General features: G+C 55.1%; 1 protein-coding gene and 1 pseudogene across 1 annotated transcript; both read right to left on the bottom strand.

The window, feature by feature from the left end:
* Positions 1 to 351: 351 nt before the first annotated feature.
* On the bottom strand, positions 352 to 6990 carry LOC128918151 (tektin-3-like; the record flags this gene model as incomplete). The annotated part of the gene is made up of 7 exons (XM_054222052.1): positions 6412 to 6990; positions 5773 to 5856; positions 5046 to 5116; positions 4621 to 4764; positions 3518 to 3740; positions 2146 to 2300; positions 352 to 553 (listed from the first exon to the last, which is right to left on the bottom strand). Coding segments are annotated over exons 1-7 (1458 nt in total), but the record flags the coding sequence as incomplete, so codon positions are not given.
* Positions 6991 to 12663: 5673 nt separating this feature from the next.
* Positions 12664 to 13328, bottom strand: LOC128918141 (RING finger protein 222-like; annotated as a pseudogene).
* Between the last annotated feature and the right edge of the window lie 5587 nt (positions 13329 to 18915).

Here is an 18915-nt window from a genome sequence, read left to right as displayed (position 1 = left end):
TTCCACATCAGACTCCAAAGGAGGAGGATGCGACACTTTTTCTCCTAAAATCGCAGACCGAATGGGTAGGAATGAATCCCCGTGGGTGGATTTGCTGTTAGTTGCATCCAGGATATTTTCAGTTACTTTCTGGCACACCGTGAAAGAGCAGTGGAAAGAGAAAAACCAAAGGGAAAAAAAAAATACTCCTGGTAGACCATGTGACATGGAAAGCGATAATTTAATTTGTAGCCAGGCTTCCATCAGGAAGTAGAAGGTTAATCGTGTACTATTTATAACATATAGAGAAAACTGATAACTCTGGCAACGGATGCCGTGGGGTGGGCTGAGCCCAGCCTAGATGGGACCCAGCAGCCGCGCGGTGCTGGGAAAGGTCTTGCACATCGCCATGCACTTCTCCTCGTCGATGAACAGGGAGTTGGCTTTGACGGCCAGGTCGTGCTGCAGGACGGCCTTGGAGCGAACCAGCATTTGCAAGGTGTCCTGGCTGTCTCTCAGCTGCTGCTGAAGAGTCTGCACCGTCTCATGGATGTCACGGACCTCGTTGACAAGGCTGGAAAACAGCAAGGAGCCCTCATTAGAAGTCCCATCACGTGGGTGGTTTCTAGCATGGCATTGCTGATGGGCCCCTGGGGCATGGGTTTTCCCCCTTCAGCGTGCTCAGACTCACTCGGACCCCCCCTGTTTGTGGCAGATCCATGGGGAAGCTGAGGACAGAGCTCCTCGGGGTCTCGGCGCGGAGGCACAGTGAACGTCTGCTCGAAGGCTTCGGCAACGCGCAGCCGCGTCTGCCAGAGCAGGTGGTGCCACCAAGCAGAGGGACGAGCAGCTGTGGTTTCCCGTTCCTGTTCGATTTTGTGGCTTTCTTGGCTCCCCCTCCTGGATTTCCCCGTGCAAGGGTCCTCCCCACACCCACGGGTGCACACGCAGCGAAAGAGGACAGCTGGGAGAGGCTAAAAGCGAAGGTGAAACAAGTGGAGGATGGAACAAAGGATGGCGTGAGAGATGCTAAACAGGCTCTGGGGCTGGGTTTAAATTGCTTTGAAAAGGCTTCCCAGGGAGCCTCACCCAGCGGGCTGCCAGGAGGAGGTGTGAAGTTCAGGGTGCCTGATCCTCCACAGCCCCTCGGGGTGCAATGCCAAAGAGCTCCCTCTGTCCTTGACAGGATTTCCAGTGTCCCCAGGGGAGGTGAGGACAGCCCTCACTGCTTCTCCGAGTGGTGCACAGAATCCCAGGCTGGCGGGGGTTGGCAGGGACCTCTGGAGATCACCCAGTCCAACCCCCTGCCAGAGCAGGGTCACCCAGAGCAGGTGGCACAGGAACGCCTCCAGGCGGGTTTGGGATGTCTCCAGAGACGGAGACTCCACCACCTCTCGGGGCAGCCTGGGCCAGGGCTCTGCCACCCTCACAGCAAAGAAGTTCCTCCTCGTGTTTAGGTGGAACTCCCTATGGTCAAGTTTGTGCCCGTTACCCCTTGTCCTGTCCCCGGGCACCACTGAGAAGAGCCTGGCCCCATCCTCCTGACACCCCCCCTTTCAGTATTGATAAGCGTTGATAAGGTCCCCCCTCAGGCGTCTTTTTTCCAGCCTGAAGAGACCCAAATCCCTCAGCCTTTCTTCACAAGAGAGGTGTTCCAGTCCCCTCATCCTCTTGGTAGCCCTTTGCTGTCCCCTCTCCAGCAGTTCCCTGTCCTTCTGGAACCGGGGAGCCCAGCACTGGACACAGCACCTTGCACAGCAGCTGCACCCTTGCGGTTACCCAAAAGGAAGGACCTAAGAGCTCTCAGCATGAGCCTGTTGGAGAGTAAAGGGCTTGTCCTTCAAACCTGAGCCCATCCAGCCGCCGGGAAGCAGGCAGGAGAGAAGACGGGGTTGACGCAAGTAGGAAAAATCCAGCCCCTCATGGGGTGGCATCAGGCCGCCCCCGGCCATGGGGTACAGCCTCCGTTGTGGGCGCAGAGCTCTCCCAGCACCCAAAGGCTGGGATACCCGCTCATTGCTTTTGATTATGTCGGTGCACTTCTGGAAGGACTCTTTAGGAAAAAAAACCAACCCCCCATGATTAATTTTGTCATCCAGCGATGCTCCCCAGTGCTACCACCCGTGAGCCCTCGAGGTCCCCGCCGGCCCCGCGCTCCTGCCTTACCGCAGCTGGGCAGTGTCCCGGCACAGCTCCATGTTTGGCCTCCGAGTGCGCTCGTCCAGCCGGGTCTGAGCCACCTTTAATGGAGGCCCCTGGTCCCTAATGGCCTTTTGGATGGCTTCTATATTCCTCTCGGTCTGGAATATTTCCTGCACTGTCTGGCGTAAGAAAGAAACACATGCATAAATTTAAAAAATATATTCTCCAGTGGCAACGGGATTTCCCTTTTCTGCCATCCATCTGCAGAAAAAAACCAAGTTCAATTAGCAGACCCCGGGCTCAGACTGCTCTCACTCTGCCATAGATGGAGGCACAGATCCAGCAGCCGTTTCTCTGCGGGGAAAAGCCTCTCTTTGCTCTTGCTGTCACATCAGAGGAGGTTTTGGAGCAGTGATGGATCTACTGAATTACCCGCTCCCCAAAATTACTGCTTGCAGGAACTGATCGTCCATCACTAGCAACTAACAGAGGGCAGGTTTTTGGTGGATGCTCGCTGAAGGATGTGGCACCAGCCCGCGATGCTGCAAGCCCAGTTTCTGCTCGGTTAATCTGTGCCGAGCACTTTTCAGGCAGCTTTCCATGAGAGCCAGTGGTGCGAGCCTGCTGCCCATGGCTGATCTCCACTTCATCTGCTTGGCGGAGCAAACACACCGATACCTGTGCAGCAACCACAGAGTGCTGAGACCGAAAACACGTCCTTGGAGGAGCAGCAAAGCTGCAAACCCCACAGCAGACACCCCAGCAGAGTCCCAGTAAAGACCTTCTGCAGGGCAGCCAGCGCCTCTGAAGTAACTAGCGCTGATGCAAGTAGCGCTGGCATTTTCTGCTGGAAATCCCTGTGCTAGCAGGCTGTCAGCTGGGATGAGCAAAGGGCAGTATCCCTTGGGATGAAATTACACTGCCAACTCATCCTGCTCCAAGAAGAAAGTCCCCAAGAAAGCTGGGGAGGGGCTGTTTGCAAGGGCATGTAGCGAGAGGACGAGGGGCAATGGTTTAAACTAGAGCAGGGCGGGTTTAGATGAGACATTAGGCAGAAGTTCTTTGCACTGAGGGTGGTGAGACACTGGCCCAGGTTGCCCAGAGAGGTGGGGGAGGCCCCATCCCTGGAGACATTCAAGGCCAGGCTGGATGAGGCTCTGAGCAACCTGATCCAGTTGAAGATGTCCCTGCTGACTGCAGGGGGTTGGACTACGTGGCCTTGAGAGGTCCCTTCACACCCAACACATCCTATGGCTCTATGATTCTAAATGATGCTATAACCAGGTTCTTGTGGTGACCGTTCCTCTGCTGGGGCCAGGTCTGCGTGGAGGGTCGCCCTTTGGAGGTGTCACCGGGAAGTGACAGTGTCACACCAAAAGGGAGGGGTTCAGGCTACCTTGGCCAGGTGGGTCTGAATCTTTCTCTTGGCATCGGCCGTCTCGGCGATGCGGTTGGTGAAGGCGACGTTCACGGCGTTGAACTGCCGCCACATCTGGCTGGCCGTCACCGCCAGCAGGTTCTCGATGTCGTCCCGCAGCTTGGCGGAGGCCGCCCGCTCGCTCTGGGAGCGGAGGATGTTGTTGTTGGTGAACTTGGCCCAGGACTGCGGCACCGAGATCCTGGCGGGGAAAAGGAGAGGCCCCCGGTAAGCTGGATGTGGGCAGGCATGGACCCTTCCAGGGAGCAGCGTGGATTCACTATAGCTTAAATCTACACTTTTAATTGGACTGTATGTCATAGTTTAACCCCAGCCAGCAGCCAGGACCACGCGTGCGCTGGTGCAGTTCTCCCCCTCCCCCCCAGAAGGGAGAAGAGGGAGAAAAGGAGGGGAAAGGGAAAGGGAAAAACTCATGGGTGGAAATAAGGACAGTTTAATAGAACAGTAACAGAAACGAACAATAATAATAATAGTAATAATAATAATAATAATAATAATAATAATAATAACAATAATAATAATGACACAAGTCACTCTCACCACCCTGTGAACTGGCACCTTCCCGAGCCCCGACCGCATATTCCCACCCCGCACCAACCCCCATTTATATCCTGAGCATGGCATCTATGGTACGGAATATTCCATTGGCCTTTCCCTTGTTCTGCCTATGCTCCTCCTCACTTCTATGGGAAGGTGAAAAGAGTCCTTGAAAAGTATAAACATCGCCTGGCAACAACTAAGACACATCTTTGAAAATATGCATAAACTTAGTGAGTTGTTTCAGCAGAGGTGCTCCGCTGAATTACTTGGCAGGCTGATCTCTCAACCCCTGGTAGAATGTTTAATGAGGTGGGACTGGCTTTCACCCTCTGGATGTTTGGCATCCAACTGTCAGCAGAGGGTTGTGCTCCCTTTCCGGGGAGCGGAGAGAAATGACCGCGCTGAGGGAGGTGTCTCCAGGCCCGATGGATCTGGGTTGGGGACAAGCAGCTCCCTGCCAGGGAGAGGCACCGCGTATCCCGGGGACAGCTTGCTGCTGGGGACCGACAGCGTGCACTCACGTGGCATCCACCTGCTCCACCCCTCGGTAGTAACTGATGCCCTGGGAGGTGTTCATCAGGTGGTGGCACCTGTCGTCGATCCGGTGGGCCACCTGCTTGTTGGCCAGATCTTTCTCCAGATTCTGCTGGGCCACCCGGTTGGACCTTCAACATGCAAACAGCAGCCATCGGTGGGGACGTACGGGTGGAATGGCTTCCTCCCCGTTCCACTCCCCACAGGAGCTCCCGGCCCCCCACGCAGCTCTGTCCTCCCACGAGCATCACCGCCCGCATGCCATGGAGCCTCCATGGGCTTTACGCCTGCGGGGTGTGGGGAGAGACAGGCTTCTTCTGGGGGTTCACATCTGCTGGGGTTCTGCTGGGGCTCTGCTGTGACCACAAATGCACATCAGCCCTACGACATGAGAGAAGGAGCTCCTCCTTACGTGATCTGGGCTTTGACCTTCTCCAGGAACTGCTGCATCTTCTCCTGGCACGACCTGATGACATCGACTTCCTGGGCAAAGGCAAAAGAGGAATGTGTCCATCAGTGTCCATCCTCACTCGTCCTGGTCACACTCCTCCCCTTGGACCTCTCCAACCCTGCACACAGCACGAACTTGCCTGCTTGTCTTCCTGCCCAAAGCAAACAGGCAGGAAAACTCGCAGCTGAGCCTGCGCCCAGCGCCCTGGAGGGGACAGAAGGGTGCTGTGGCTGCAGCCACGGCCTTTGTGTTCCCTTTCAGGGTGGGTCAATAAGGATTTTTTCACCTTGACCTCAGTGTCAAGCGGTGGTTAGTCCCACTGCACGGACAGGGACACATCCTGGTGTGGACAGGCAGAGTGGTTCCCTGGACCACTACACACCTCCGTCCCCAGAGCAGCACCTGCCCTTTTTGCCCCCAAAATGTTTTCCTCCCCAGGAGGAATCCCATCCGTACGGGACAAGAGGAGATGGACTTGACTTCGGTGTAAATGCCCAGGCTGAATTTCTGAGACACATTCAGCTCCACTGGAGGAAGTGTGTTGCTCTCAGCTCACTTGACTTCAGCACAAACCCATTGCCTTTGTGAAGCTCCGGCTGCTGGAGGCAGGTGATCAGTGCTCCAAATCCCATAACTTTGAAATACGGTAAAAATAGCTTCAACGCATGATCTGAGTTACCCAACTTACTGTTAAGAGCTGTTCCTCCACGTTGTCGTGGACCAGGTCGATGCCCATCCTCTTCTCCCGGTGAAGTAAGCACTCCTGAGCGACCTGTTGGGGACACGCCATCACCGCTGGCTGCAGGGGCAGGGCTCTCTATGGGGACTGTCCCCATCTCCAATAATGTAAGAAAAGAAACTCTAGGTGGGCACGGAGATGACAAGAGGGGAAAAAAGTGCCCCGGGGCAGCTGGTTTTGCTGACAAGGAGCAGCCGAGCTGCAACATCAGCATTAAACCATCATGAGGGAGCAGACGTGTCCCTGGTGCAGCCACAGCTGAAACGGGGGACCTGTGTCAGCCTTGATGCCCACCTCGCCAGAGCCTTGTGGTAAGACATGGGCTTTTGTCTCCCAAACTGGGATTCTGGATGTACGGCTTCTAAAAATATTGAGTTAAGCAAACGCTGCTCTGACGTGCTCAGCCTGTGCTGATAGGGGATCCAGCAGATGGCAAGGGGGGTTTGGTTACTACTAACTTAACTAATGGCCTCAATAAAAGCTTTCTAGACGTTCTGGAGCTGCAGTGAAACTTAATGAGACGTTTGAAGGGCTGCAGATGTTTCAGCAGTAGGCTACAGCTTGCAGCGCGCTGGGACAGGTGCTTACCCGGAGAGGGGCCTCCGCCTCGACCAAGGCTCTCTCCAGCCTGGTCTTCACCTCTGTGAGCGCGTTGGTCTCCCCGATCACCTCATCTAGCTCATGGCAGAGCTCCGATTTCCAAAACGCGATGTCATTGGCGCGCACTCCCAGGTTTTTGGTGCTTTCTACTTGCGTTTTCTTGGTCTGCTGGTATTTGTGGTCAATGATGCGGGAGGTATCGGCTCTCAGGCGCTCCGCGTTCTTCTGGGAGGTCTCCGACTCCCTGTAATTGGTCACGTTGGACTTGTACCAGTCTTCAGGGGTGTAGCGGGTGAAGACGGTGGTTCTGGTGGAAACAGATGGAAGCTTCTCGCCGTCGGTTATCCCCTGGGAACTCTTGGAAAAGGCAGCCAAAGTTGGTTTGCTGGCAGCCGTTTTGTAGTAGGTGCTGGGCATCCAGGGGAGGCTGTAGCTCTGAGGCAAGGGGCGGTAAGGAAATCGGTTCTTATAGCTTGACGCCATGGTGTGGATGGCAGGGAGAAACCTGGTGGGTATGGCTCTGGGATGGGTGAACTTTGCTGGTAAGGGAGAGCCGACAGACTCCATGCTCCACCGCTGCTATTCGTGTGTCCCGTCCGTGTCCTGCACAGAGGAGGAGAGAGAGGACAACCTCAGCAACCTCCTGCACTTGCCTTACTTCTTACAGCAACACCCGCAACTTCAAACACAAACAGCGACGCACAGAGCGCCCTCACAGCGCCTGAACAGGCCTAAACCCCTTGAAAACAAATCCCTTCTGACAGCATCCCAAACATTTGTATATAAAAGGGTTTGACTTTGTTGTTAGTGTCTAGCATCAGGTCTTGGAATGCGGAGAAAGACAAATCACGGCCGTAAGGAGAATGACAGATACCGTGCCTTCCTTTTCCTTAAATCTGTCAATCCAGTCAAACCGGAGTTGCTCCTTCTCTGCTGTTCCTTTGTTTCTTTTGGCTGGCGTATCTGCTGATCTTCTGATACTCCAGAGGTCATTTTCTCTGTAAAAGTTCCATTCCCAGCCCCGAGAGCTGCGTCCCTTTTGGACACACATCTGCTACCGGCCCAGCGCCATTTGTGGGTAGGTGAGGGACTCCATCCTCACCCCCTCTATCTTCCCTTGCCTTAAATGCTGGAGTGAGGAGCCTGCAGGTGAGCTGAGCTTTGCAGGACTATATCCAAATTTGAGCCCCCCACACACCTAGTTCAGCCTCAAAAGAGGGGCCGCCTCTTGCCTTGCAAAGGAGGAAAGGTGTCGATGGCTCACCTGGTGTAAGATCAGTGTGCGTGGGAAGGAGATGGCCCACAGTCTTTTCAGAGCGCTTGGGAAACACCAGCCTTGCAGTAGCCCTAGGAGGAATGGCCACACATGAAGATTTTGCTACCAAGAATTGCATATTGTCCTCTCCAGCTTGAGGCTGTCAATCGATGGTTATCAGCCATATAACGCAGGGGGCCACCAAACACACCTCATCTGAGGACAAACACTCCGGAGGGGTACGTGGTGCTCGGTACGAAGCTCTTGTGAGGTTACAAGTGTCACCCACGGGCAGGAATAAGTCCCTGAATACGGCTGTTGTAGCCAGCCCGACGTGTCCTTCCCCTAACACCGTCCCGTCCCCACTGCTCCCAGCCTGGCTCGGAGCCCCAGGGGAAGACGAGGACACGGGTGTGCTACAGCAAGATCCCTGATGGGAGTGGCTGTGGGACAGGCAGCGGGAAACTCACACCCTCAAATTTAGCAAAAAAAAAAGGTTTCGCAAACACGACCCTCCGAGGCAGTTTGGCAGAACCGAGGACGAAATGTCTGCGCTCAGGTCCAACAAAAACCACCGTGTGTGCCGCTTCCCACAAACCGCTCCCTTCAGCCCTTTTCTCCCGGCTAGGGATAAATGACGGCGCTTTCCCTAGCTCCGTGCCGCTTTATACCTGAGAAACAGCCTTGGGAGGGTGGGAGGCAGCTTCCCTGGCTCCCACCCCCACAAATAAACTCTGCCCTTTCAGACACTGACAGACACACGTTTAGGAAAGGGAGGGAAAACCCCTTGGGAACGGCCCAGGGCTACTTTTCCCTGCATTTCCAGCTGAAATAAATGCCCCTGCATCCCCCTTGGGATAAGCCATCCCAGGGCGACACTTTGTGCCACCCCTGAACACGGACACAACGACAGGAGCCCCCGACCACCTCATCTGGGTACATTTAGAGGACAGAAGAGATATGGAGGGGGATTAGGAGAATGACCTGTTTTTTTCCCTCCCAGTTCAGGGACATACTCACCCTGCAGAGGCTTGGGGGTGTGCGGGGGGGGCTGCTACTCAGTGCTGTGCTGTCAGGTTGGGTGGCAGCACTGCCAGACACTGCAGCATCCCCAGTGCCCTCTGTGTCACAGAACCAGGGCAGCGTTGCCGCTGGCGCAGGGTGCTCAGTTACCGGGTTCTACGCGGGCAACTCCCTGCAGCCGCTCTGGCAACCTGATGCAGCTGTTGGGCAACGCATTGCTCTGGATGGGCAAGCCGGGGCCAGCCCTGGGCAAGAAAATACCCTCACATGGCATCCTAGATCCTGCCCTGGACAACCTACTGCCCTCCATGGGCAGGTTTTGCAGCCCCTGGGCAACCAGGTGCAGCTTTTGGGCAACTGTTGAGCGGCTTAGTCATATGATTTGGTTTTAGGGAAGTGGAATAATTACTAAATTGGCCAAGAATACAAAAATACAGCATTGTTCACACATGAAGGAAAGTCCTAAAATCCAGAGGCTTCTGAGGTAGCATACAGCCGCAGCTGGCACGCGAAGAATGCAACATCTGTGATTCCCTGTACTAGGTTGTTTGCGAAACTACACGAGGGGTGGAATGGAACTGTGTGGAGTTTTGCAGGACGCAAAAAAGGATTAGACACAGTTAAATTGGGCCTGTTAGAAACTTCTCTACCTTTGCCTCCCTCTAAAACTACCAACATCCGACAGTACCCACTGCCTGCAGCGGCACTTGCAGGAGCAGACGGGGTGGCATCAGATTTAGAAAAAAGAAACATCATTAAGAGCACTCACTCGCCTTATAATTCACCGGTGTGGCCAGTAAAGAAACCAACCGGGCAATGGCGTTTCACAGTAAATTACCGAAAGTTAAACGCCAACACTGCACCCCTGACCGCTGCGGTTCCGAATATCGCGGAAATTGTGACAATGATAAAAGGAGCTGCCCATCCTTGGATGGCTGCCTTAGATGTAAAAGACAGGTTTTTTATGATTCCCCTCCTTGAGCAGGACAAAGCGCGGTTTGCATTCCCGTGGAAAGGAGCCCAATATATTTTAACCGACTTCCACAAGGATACAAGCATTCCCCCACCATTGCTCCTAATGCTTTAGCTAAAGTGCCATCAGCGATTCCTGTTTCACAGGGATGTACGGTATACCAATATATTGATGACATCCTAATAGGGGGAGAGAGCCAAGAAAGTGTACAAGACATGATGCAAAACATCCAAAAAACATTATCGGATTTAGGATTGGAAATTCCAGACGCAAAGTGTCAGGGACGTGCAGAGGAAGTTAAATTCCTGGGGGTCTGGTGGATTAAGGGAGCTGCTTCTGTCCCTCAGGATACCCTGAAAAAAATAGAGCATGGACAGAATCCTTCCAGCACGAAGGAGTTACAGCAAGTTCTGGGAACTTTAAGTTATTGCCGTAAACACATCCCTGGCTTTTCCATCATTGCTCGCCCCCTTTATTGTTTGCTGAAAAAGGGTAGATCCTGGGAGTGGACTGAACAACATACTAATGCACTGGAATTGCTAATAAAGGAGCTAAGGTTATTCCAACAACTTGGCGCCATCCCTCCAACTGACCCTGTCCATGTGGAATGGGGCTTCAGTGAACATGGTTCTCATTGTAACTTGTGGCAGAAGGGACCAGCAGGACCGGAGAGACCATTAGAATTTAGCTCTCACTCCTTCAATGATACTGAGAGCAGATATTCAGACCTTGAGAAGGGTTTACTGTCCCTGGTGCGAGCATTGCAACGAGCAGAGCAGATAAGGAGAGAACAAAGCGTGGTTGTTCGGGGCCCTTTTCGTCTCCTAGATGTGGTCCGTCAAGGGACAGCACCACCAGCCGGCATTGCCCCGAAACCCACAGTTCGAAAGTGGTATGCTTATTTCGAAGGCATTAATGAAATCACGCCAATCTCTGAAGGCAGTGTTAAAGTATCCAAGCTCCAGAAGGATATAGATGGTGCCCTATTGTTCCAATCCCCACCAAACAGACCATCTCCAATCCAAGAAGCACCTCCTCTGAAAGAAGGCAGCGATCTTACAGGAGCGTGGTTTACTGATGCGTCGTCTCACCGTGAGAACAATAAGTGGAAATACAAAGCCGTAGCACTGGAAGTAGCAACGGTGGAAAGAGCAATTGAAACAGGAGAAGGTAGCGCGCAAGTAGGGGAACTCAGAGCTGTCCTACTAGCTGCACGACATGGGGCTACTCACATTTACACTGACTCATATGCTGTTTTTAAAGGAGCCACTGAATGGATCGGACACTGGACAGCCAACGATTGGCAAGTGAACAGAGTCCGACTTTGGGAGACAGATAGTTGGAAGCAACTGTTAGAAAGAGGAGGGCAGAGAGCATTGCACATTGGTTGGGTAAAAGGTCATGATCGTTCGAACTCGATCACTGCTCAGTTCAACCAACAGGTAGATAGCCTCACGCGGCTGCAGCAAATTGACATTGTAGATGATGGTGGGAAAGGGAACGCTTAGTCGAATGGTTACGTGTTAAGCGTGGCCACGCAGGCCGTGCTGATGTGTATCAGGAAGGACTAGCCCGGGGGTGGCCTGTATCAGCTGAACTGTGCGAACAAGTAGTAACTGCCTGTTCACAATGTCGCCTACGGCTCAATAAAGATCATCCGAGTAAGGCGCCTCCCTTACCCATTCGGGACAAGAAACCATTGTGGCATTCCTGGCAAATTGATTGTATTGGGCCCTTGAGATCATCAGGTGAGAAAAGAGACATCCTAGTAGGAGTGGAGATTATCTCTGGCCTCACTATGGCCACCAGCTTCAAATCAGCTACCGGGGACAACACAGTGAAAGGCCTACAAGGGTGGTACAGCACCCTTCCCCTTCCTGAGGCAATCCAAAGTGATAACGGTTCACACGGATCAGCACCCGGTGGATCTCGCCCCCTTTTGGACCCCGTCGCTCAAAGAAGACCGAGCAGATTCCCTTTTCTTTTGTGTCTTACAGGAACCTTAGATGAACTGTACGTGGACAGACAAACTGTTGCCACCTCACAACGACTGAAGAGAGATGTGACTGGTATCTTAGGAACAGGACTGGGAGTCTTAAATAGTATAGATACTTGCAAAGAAACTAGTCACAACTACTAGTGATCTAGCCAAATTAAAACATCCTCTACAGTCCTCTCGATCAGCATTGGGAAATCACCAATGGCTTTTATTGAATATATTGCCTCAGTGGGAAGAAACAGGTGAAAAGGACCATCAGCTGATCACAAATGCACTTGGTACAACCCAAAACAAAGTTTCTTTGGCTCTTAGTTGTATCCAAGACCAAGTATGGATGTGTAGGAATGTATCTGAGAGAAAACGGCCATGTGAGCCAGCCTCCCTACTGTGAGAGATTAGATTAAGAGCAAAACAGGCGGTAGAAGATGGCAGTAGTACATGGGAAAAACGGGAACTGAGAAGGCAGAAAACATGTTGTGCTAATGACTAAGCAATTTACTATGCGAATTCTTGTAACCAATCTGATGTGTGAACGAACTGCATGCACAGCGCGTGGACAGTGTAACTGGCTGATCAGAAATAAGCGAGTCACGTGTACGGCTACAACACAGGGTATAAAAGATGATGATCGGTGCTTAATAAACGGCTTCTGTTGATTCACACTGGATCGTCTGGAGTCCAGTTACTTCTCCTCAACGGGGTGCAGGAGGAGAAACCCTGCTCTCTGCTAAGACACTAGGGGAACCCACTAGCAGGGTTTGACCAGCCACATTTTAACCAAAAGAGGCAGAAAATGCCAGCGACGACACTGTGAGCACACGGAGATCTGCGGAAAGGTCTGAATGTCCATTCAGTCCCTGGCCAGATGAGAGAGAGCTTCACCCGGAGCTGCTTCTGGACTTTCTCATGGGATCTTTTGAGAGAGGTCCCAGCCCTAGCTCTGTCCCAGCATCAGTGACACCTCCAGCATCTGAGCTGATCCCATCCCTGCTACGAGTCCCTCTTCACCAGCAGCAGCCAAGGGAGCACAGCCGCCAGCATGGCCACCGTCAAGATGAGCAGGACGGCGAGGGCGATGGGCGACTGGCAGCATTTCACCCCCAGGGCCGAGCTGGATGACACCGAGCTTCGTGTTTCTGTTCTGCTTCTCCTCCCTAGGGAGCTGCAGTCCACATCCACCAGTGGCATCCCATGGTCACTGATGACAAAGATGTGGGCTTCCCGTGCCAGCTCTCCTGGGACCCCCTGCGAGTCCATGGGGCTGTTCCCCGTGCTGCAGCACCGGTCGAAGCTCTGCACCAGCATCACAAAATGGCTGGGCACCACCAAGGTGTTGCTGGCCTCCAATTTGGTCAGATGGGACAGGGAGGAAGGTGACAGAGGCATCTCCAGGGCCCGGAGGTTGGTGCCTGCCTTGGGCGGCCATAGAGCTGCCTTCTTGCTGAGGAAAGTCACGTAGCGGCAGATGGGCAGATGATGCTGCTCTGGACCTGGCCGTCAAGCTTGGCGGAGAGCAAGCACTTCACCAGGCAGTCGTGGCAGAAGGTGTGCCCGCAGTTGAGCTGGCGGTGCATGGCCTCCAGCGGGTGGAACTTCTCGTAGCACACGGGGCACTCGGCCGGGGGTCCCTCCTTGCTGGACGAGGCCTCAGACATCCCTGCTCTGTCGGCCACAGGCGCTCCCCAGCTGCGAGGAAGAGGCACGATGGGTTAATAAGGTTGAAATGATAAGCATGATCCATCTCTTCATCTCTCCTCCTCCTCCCTGCTCTCTTGCTTTTGCCCTCTTGCCCCTAACAGATGCAGTTGACAGCTACTAGGCATCCTCTCAACAAGACAGGGCATTTTCAGGAGCATTACGCCTCTCAGTGTGGCCCTTGGGGCAAAAGAGAGATGACGGGAGGACCCCAACTCCAGAGCCAGCGGGGGCAACAATCCCCGTCTGCAAAATCACATGCAGGAGCCCCTGGATGGATGTGCTCAGCACGTGACACAGATAAAGCAGGTTCAGCTTGTGTCACGAGTGCCGCCGTGCACTGCTGCCAGCTCCAGGTGCACGGGAGGTGGGAACTCCCATCCCACAAAGAAACCTGCCATGGAAAGGGAGATGCTCCCATCCCAGGGGACACAGAGGGGCCAGCGGGAGCAGGGGGAGGCCAGGGCAGTGGGACAGGTGGGAGCACAGGACCCCCCGGGGATGGAGAGGGGGCATGCTGGACCCGGGGCAGGCAGCGAGCACCCACGCCAGGCTCCTTCCAGGCTGCTGGAGGATGTCCCAGGCTGGTGGCCAGGCCACAGCCATCTCCAGGCTGTGCTCCTCACGCCGGAGCATGGTGTGGTCAGCAAGCCCCGGAGCCCGGCGTCTCCTCTTAGTCAGAGCGGGGAGGGCAGAGCCCAGCCATCCCGCCTGGCCCCTGCCCCAGCCTGGGGCGCCAGGGGGAGCGCGGGGCCGCTGGGATCCCCAGACCCGCGTCTGGGCTGGGTCTGAAGCTCTGCCGTGCGTCTCCCAGGGCAGGGAGCATTCATGCGGCGGCTCAAGGAAGGGAGAGGGGAGCGGGAAGAAGGGAGAGAGGAGAGGGGAAAAGGGAGAAGGGAGCGGGAGATGGGTGAAGGGCGGAGGAAGAGAGGAGAGGGGAAAGGGGAGAGGAGAGAGGGGAGAGGCGGGGAGGGATGCTCAGCTCAGCTCCTTTCTCTTAAAACTGGAGCTTCATAAAACCTGCAGGTTTTTCCAGACCTTGCAGCATTGTCAGACCCGACCCAACCTGCACCCCTTTTCTCACGCATGACTGTGCCCATGGGCATCCTCACAGCTGTCTCTGGAGGTTTTGCCATCCCCTCCTTGGCTGACCTCCTCTTCCTTGGGAGCCATCCCCTGCGCCAGGACGGTCACAAGAACACAACAAACCATCCCCTCCCAATCAAAGAGAAGAAAGATGCAGGCTCCTGCTCTGCTTTAAGAGGGATCAGGGACCTGGTCCCCCAAAGTGCTGCAGAAGGAGACCCTGACCCTGTGCACCAGCTCCTCTGTGCCCCCAAAGCCCCCTTACCTGCTGCAGGGCACCAGGGCAGGAGCCCCTCCATGCACTCCACTGCTGTCCCCAGAAGCGGGGCTGGCCGTGCCCCAGCACCGAGCACCAGCTGGGGAGAGGACTGGGACACCTATCTAACACGGAGGTGTTGGCTGCGCGTGTCATGCGGGCGCGTTGCGCAGAAGCTGGAGCAGGGACAGGGCCAGCTCCCGGGGATTGAATGCGGAGGAACTCGTTCCCCGTTTTAAAGGCCTGATATTTGCCTGGTTGGCCAGGGAGTGGGCGAGGAGCCAGTGTCAGGCGTCGGAGGGCAGGGACAGGCAGCACGGTCCTGCCTGCTTTCCCTCATGTGATGGGCACCTGTAGTCGGGCTCATCCCTGAGCTCAAACCCCAATGAAACAGTCGCTAAAGGGGATGTCGGGAGCCCAAATTCCCTCTGTTGCTGCAGAGCAGGGTGACCGGCAGCACCCTGCACCAGGGCTGGGCTCCTGCCAAACAATTCTTGCCTCCAGCCGCCACAGCTCCCTGTTCCTCGCCCTGGCCACATCTTCATCCCTACGCCCCCTCCCCTCCTCATCCCCCAAACACTCCTCACTCCAGCCCTGCGCTCCCCGCCCTACACCATCAGACGCTCACCCAAGCACTGGTGTGGCAGCACACAGCCCAGCAAACACACTCCAGCAGGCTCGAGGGCCACTGCTGCCTTGAACCTGCCCTGGAGGGGGTTTCCAGCATCCTTGGGAACTGCAGTCCAGGCAGCGGCAGGAGCCCTGTGGGCTGAGGGCAGGCAGAAGCCCCGAGCTTGGCCATCTCAGCAGCTGCAGGTGGCTCATGAGTCACTGTTTGGCCAGGTGCCAGCTGGAAACACACGTGGAGAAGGTTCCCTGTGGCCTTACATGTGTCCCAGGGTGCTGCCCATCCCTCGCTTGACCCCCAGGCGAGAAGCTGAGAGGTGTCTCCCCTGCAAAGCCTTGAAAAAACTGCCACGGGGTGGGTCACTCCTCCCACAGTCTCGACTCTTTCCAGCCACCTCTGCCACCCCTCAGCCCGGCCAGTGGCCACGGGGCTGCCAGCCCACACTCAGGCTTGCTGAGCGGCTCCACAGGGATGTGAGGATGAGATTCCCAGAGCAGGCACAGTGACCCCAAGGCGCCCTGCCTGCACGCCTTCCCCAGCTCTGGCTGTGGCAGTGCAGCCACGGGACCTGGATTTGAACCATCAAGGGGCCCCAATGGCCTGGAGGGCCTGGAGTCTCCATCATGGAAAGCCTTCCGGAGAACCCTGACATAGCGGGGAGTCTTGCCTTGGGGCAGAGAGATGCTCCGCACAAGCATTCCCAGCCCTGCGGTCCTCCAGCCCCAAGAAGATGCCCAGGGCTCTGCAGGATCTGTGGGGCAGGCAGAAGAGGAGATGCACCTCTGGCACCCAAACCCCAGTGAGATGGGCCCTGGAGGTCCTCTATGGGCAGGAGGGGTGGTTTCGTGCGGCTGGCAGTCGCGGCAGGGCTGCAGGCGTGGGCAGCAGTATCAGTCGCTCGTGGGTGCAGCGGTTGCAGCAGTTACAACATGGGGCTGGTTTCTGGAAGGAGCAGGGGAGGTGCAGCCCCACCGAGCCGTCCCGTGCACTGGGGCAGCTGCCAAAAGAGAGCACCCATGGTGGGAGACATGCCCCGGGGGGGATGTCTCAAGCCGTGAAGGCCTGTCCCTCGCTGGAAGGAGACTCGTAGCATGTCAACACCTTCCACACGCCCCGCTTAAGATCAGGGACCAAGCCACTCCACTTGTTATCCCAGTTTTCTTGGGATGGTCCAGAAATTGAGGCTGAAACCTCTCCAGACAGATCGTGCCGGGGCTGAGGTTGCACAGTCACCCCTGGGGTAGGCATCCCCATCCCCCTCCCTGGCCCCTCCTTGAAGCTGCTGGAGGTGCCAGGGTTGCACCCACCGAGATCTCCATTGCTGAATGAGTGATCTGGGCCAGCGAGAGCAGATTTGGGGCAGCCGAGCATCTCCCCAGCTTCAGTTTGCTCTCTGCCAGCACCAAGGCGGGGTGGAAATTCCTGTTTCCCATACTTTGAATGCTCCCCGCCGTCGGAAACTATGAGCTCACGGCTCTATACATAGGCACTGGAAAAACGAGTCTGCCTCCCTTTGCTGCTTTGACCACGCCAAAATCAAAGGGATTTTGGCATATCACAGCCCTGGCTCTGTGAGCACTTTCATTCTTTCCTGGGCATGGCTTTTCTCGCTGCCTTTGCCCCACTTCCACATGCAGCAGCATCTTTCCTGAATGACGGGATTGAGTCTGCTGGTGCTTGAGGGAGGAGAAACCAGTTTCAGGAGCAAAGCAAGTCCCTATACGCTGCCTGTATGTTTTTCTCCAGCTTTAAGCAATGCAGCTCACGGCCAGTGTTTCAGCCCCCTCAAACCCAGTGCAGGGTCAAGGTCTCCAGGATCCTTTTATCCAAGCAAGAAGGCAGCATCAGGCTCAGCTTCTCTCCAGGGATCACAGCTGAGGCCTTCTCTGCTCTGAGGTTGGTGGCTTCCAGGGAACAAGGGACATTCTGACCCAGAAGAGGACACAGCCCTCCCCACAGGCGGGGGTGGCCGGGGGTCCCTTCACTAAAACTGCGATGGCTTTTGGGCAGAGCTCTGCAGCCTTTTGCAAGGACAAGAGGATGCTGCAGACAGCCCTTGTCTTCCACAGCATCACCCCAACTTCCCACTGTCACCGACCAGGTGGGGAGGAGGGAAAATAATATTAGATATAGTTACGTGAAAGTGCTTATTTTCAAAGCACATTTAAAGCCAGAAGATCGAACTATATGTGAGCCTGGTGCCAGGCAAATACTCACTATAGGTCTCGATATTTCCATAACAAATCCATGCTGCACTTCTCCAAATCATAAGAGATGAAGCAGGGACATTTCCAATAAGCAGAGACGTGTCCTCCATCCCTTCTCTCAACGAGGGCGAGGATCCCGGTGAGAAAAATCATGGATTTATTCCTGACGGCAAGATGCACGCGCGGAGCTTTGCCATGCAGCCACAACCCATCCACATGGCTGGTGGCTGCTGGAAAGGATGGGCTGGGTGAAGTGTCCCTCACCTGGGGACACCTGCCCCATCCCTCCCACAACACGGCCAGTCCTCCCGAACTCCCCCAGGTTTTTCCTTAGTGATGGCTCAACCTGCAAATCTGAGGCTTTCTCCAAGTTTCTGCTCAGCCTGTTCTCCTCCCACCACTTCCCAGCCCCGGCTCAAACATGGTGAATAGTTGGCACTGGTGGGAACCAGGTGAAGGGAAGAGGGGAAAAAGTAAATCCAAGGGGTGGAGGGTCCAAGGGTCCTGGCCCCTGTCTTAGTTGTATCCCTTCCCGTGCTGTCAAAATAAACTCACATAGATGGAAAAGATGAGTGAGTTTGGAGGCACCCAAGCCCTTTAAGGGGGTCCATCTTTTCCCATACTTGCTTTACACTAATTCAGAGTGGGAAAATAAGTGTCTTTTCCTTCTGCATGTCTCCATCCTGCCTGTCAGGCACCTGGCAGGATGGAGACCCACCATCAAGCTGCTGATTTAGCTAAGACAGCCCAAAACACCTAGCAGAAGCTCTTCCGACAGCTTTCTCCTCAGCGCTTTTTGCCGTGCCCAGCAGCTGGTACTCTCGGATCTGCTGTGGCCACCCTAAAAAAAAAAAAAAAAAAAAAGACCCGGGTGCACCGTAAAAAAAAGCCCTGGGCCTGCCTCTCCAGGGGTGCCAAGGTCTGGAGCTGGTGGTCCCCACCAGCTGGGATGCTGCCTCTTCCCCACCAGGATGGATGGGATCTGCTTATCCTCCTGATGATCAGAAATTTACATCCAGTCATTTGACATGACGAATGCTTATCAAACACCAAGGAACAACGGGGTACATCCCCAAACCCCTCTCCAATGCCTGTTTTCCCACCAGATGCTGCGGTTTTGCGAAGGCACCTGCACAGTACCTGGGCATCACAGCACCCACCTGCCTCTGCCTCCAACAAACCCTCCCAGGAATGACCCCGAGCCTGGTGTGAGCCCTTGGAGCCTTATTCTGACAGCAAAACTTGGGGATTTGTCTCGTCCAGTCCAGGCCGAGCCACACAGCCCCACGGTGCATGGGGTTTTCCCATACCTGGGAGGGCAACTGCACTCTCCAGGGGCTCCTTCAGCTTCTTTCCCCCCTCCACCAACA

The sequence above is a fragment of the Rissa tridactyla genome, chromosome 15, assembly GCF_028500815.1.
Source record: "Rissa tridactyla isolate bRisTri1 chromosome 15, bRisTri1.patW.cur.20221130, whole genome shotgun sequence".
NCBI lineage: Eukaryota > Metazoa > Chordata > Aves > Charadriiformes > Laridae > Rissa > Rissa tridactyla.
The sequence above is the reverse complement of the archived record's forward strand: the minus strand, read 5'-3'. Positions and strand labels throughout refer to the sequence as shown.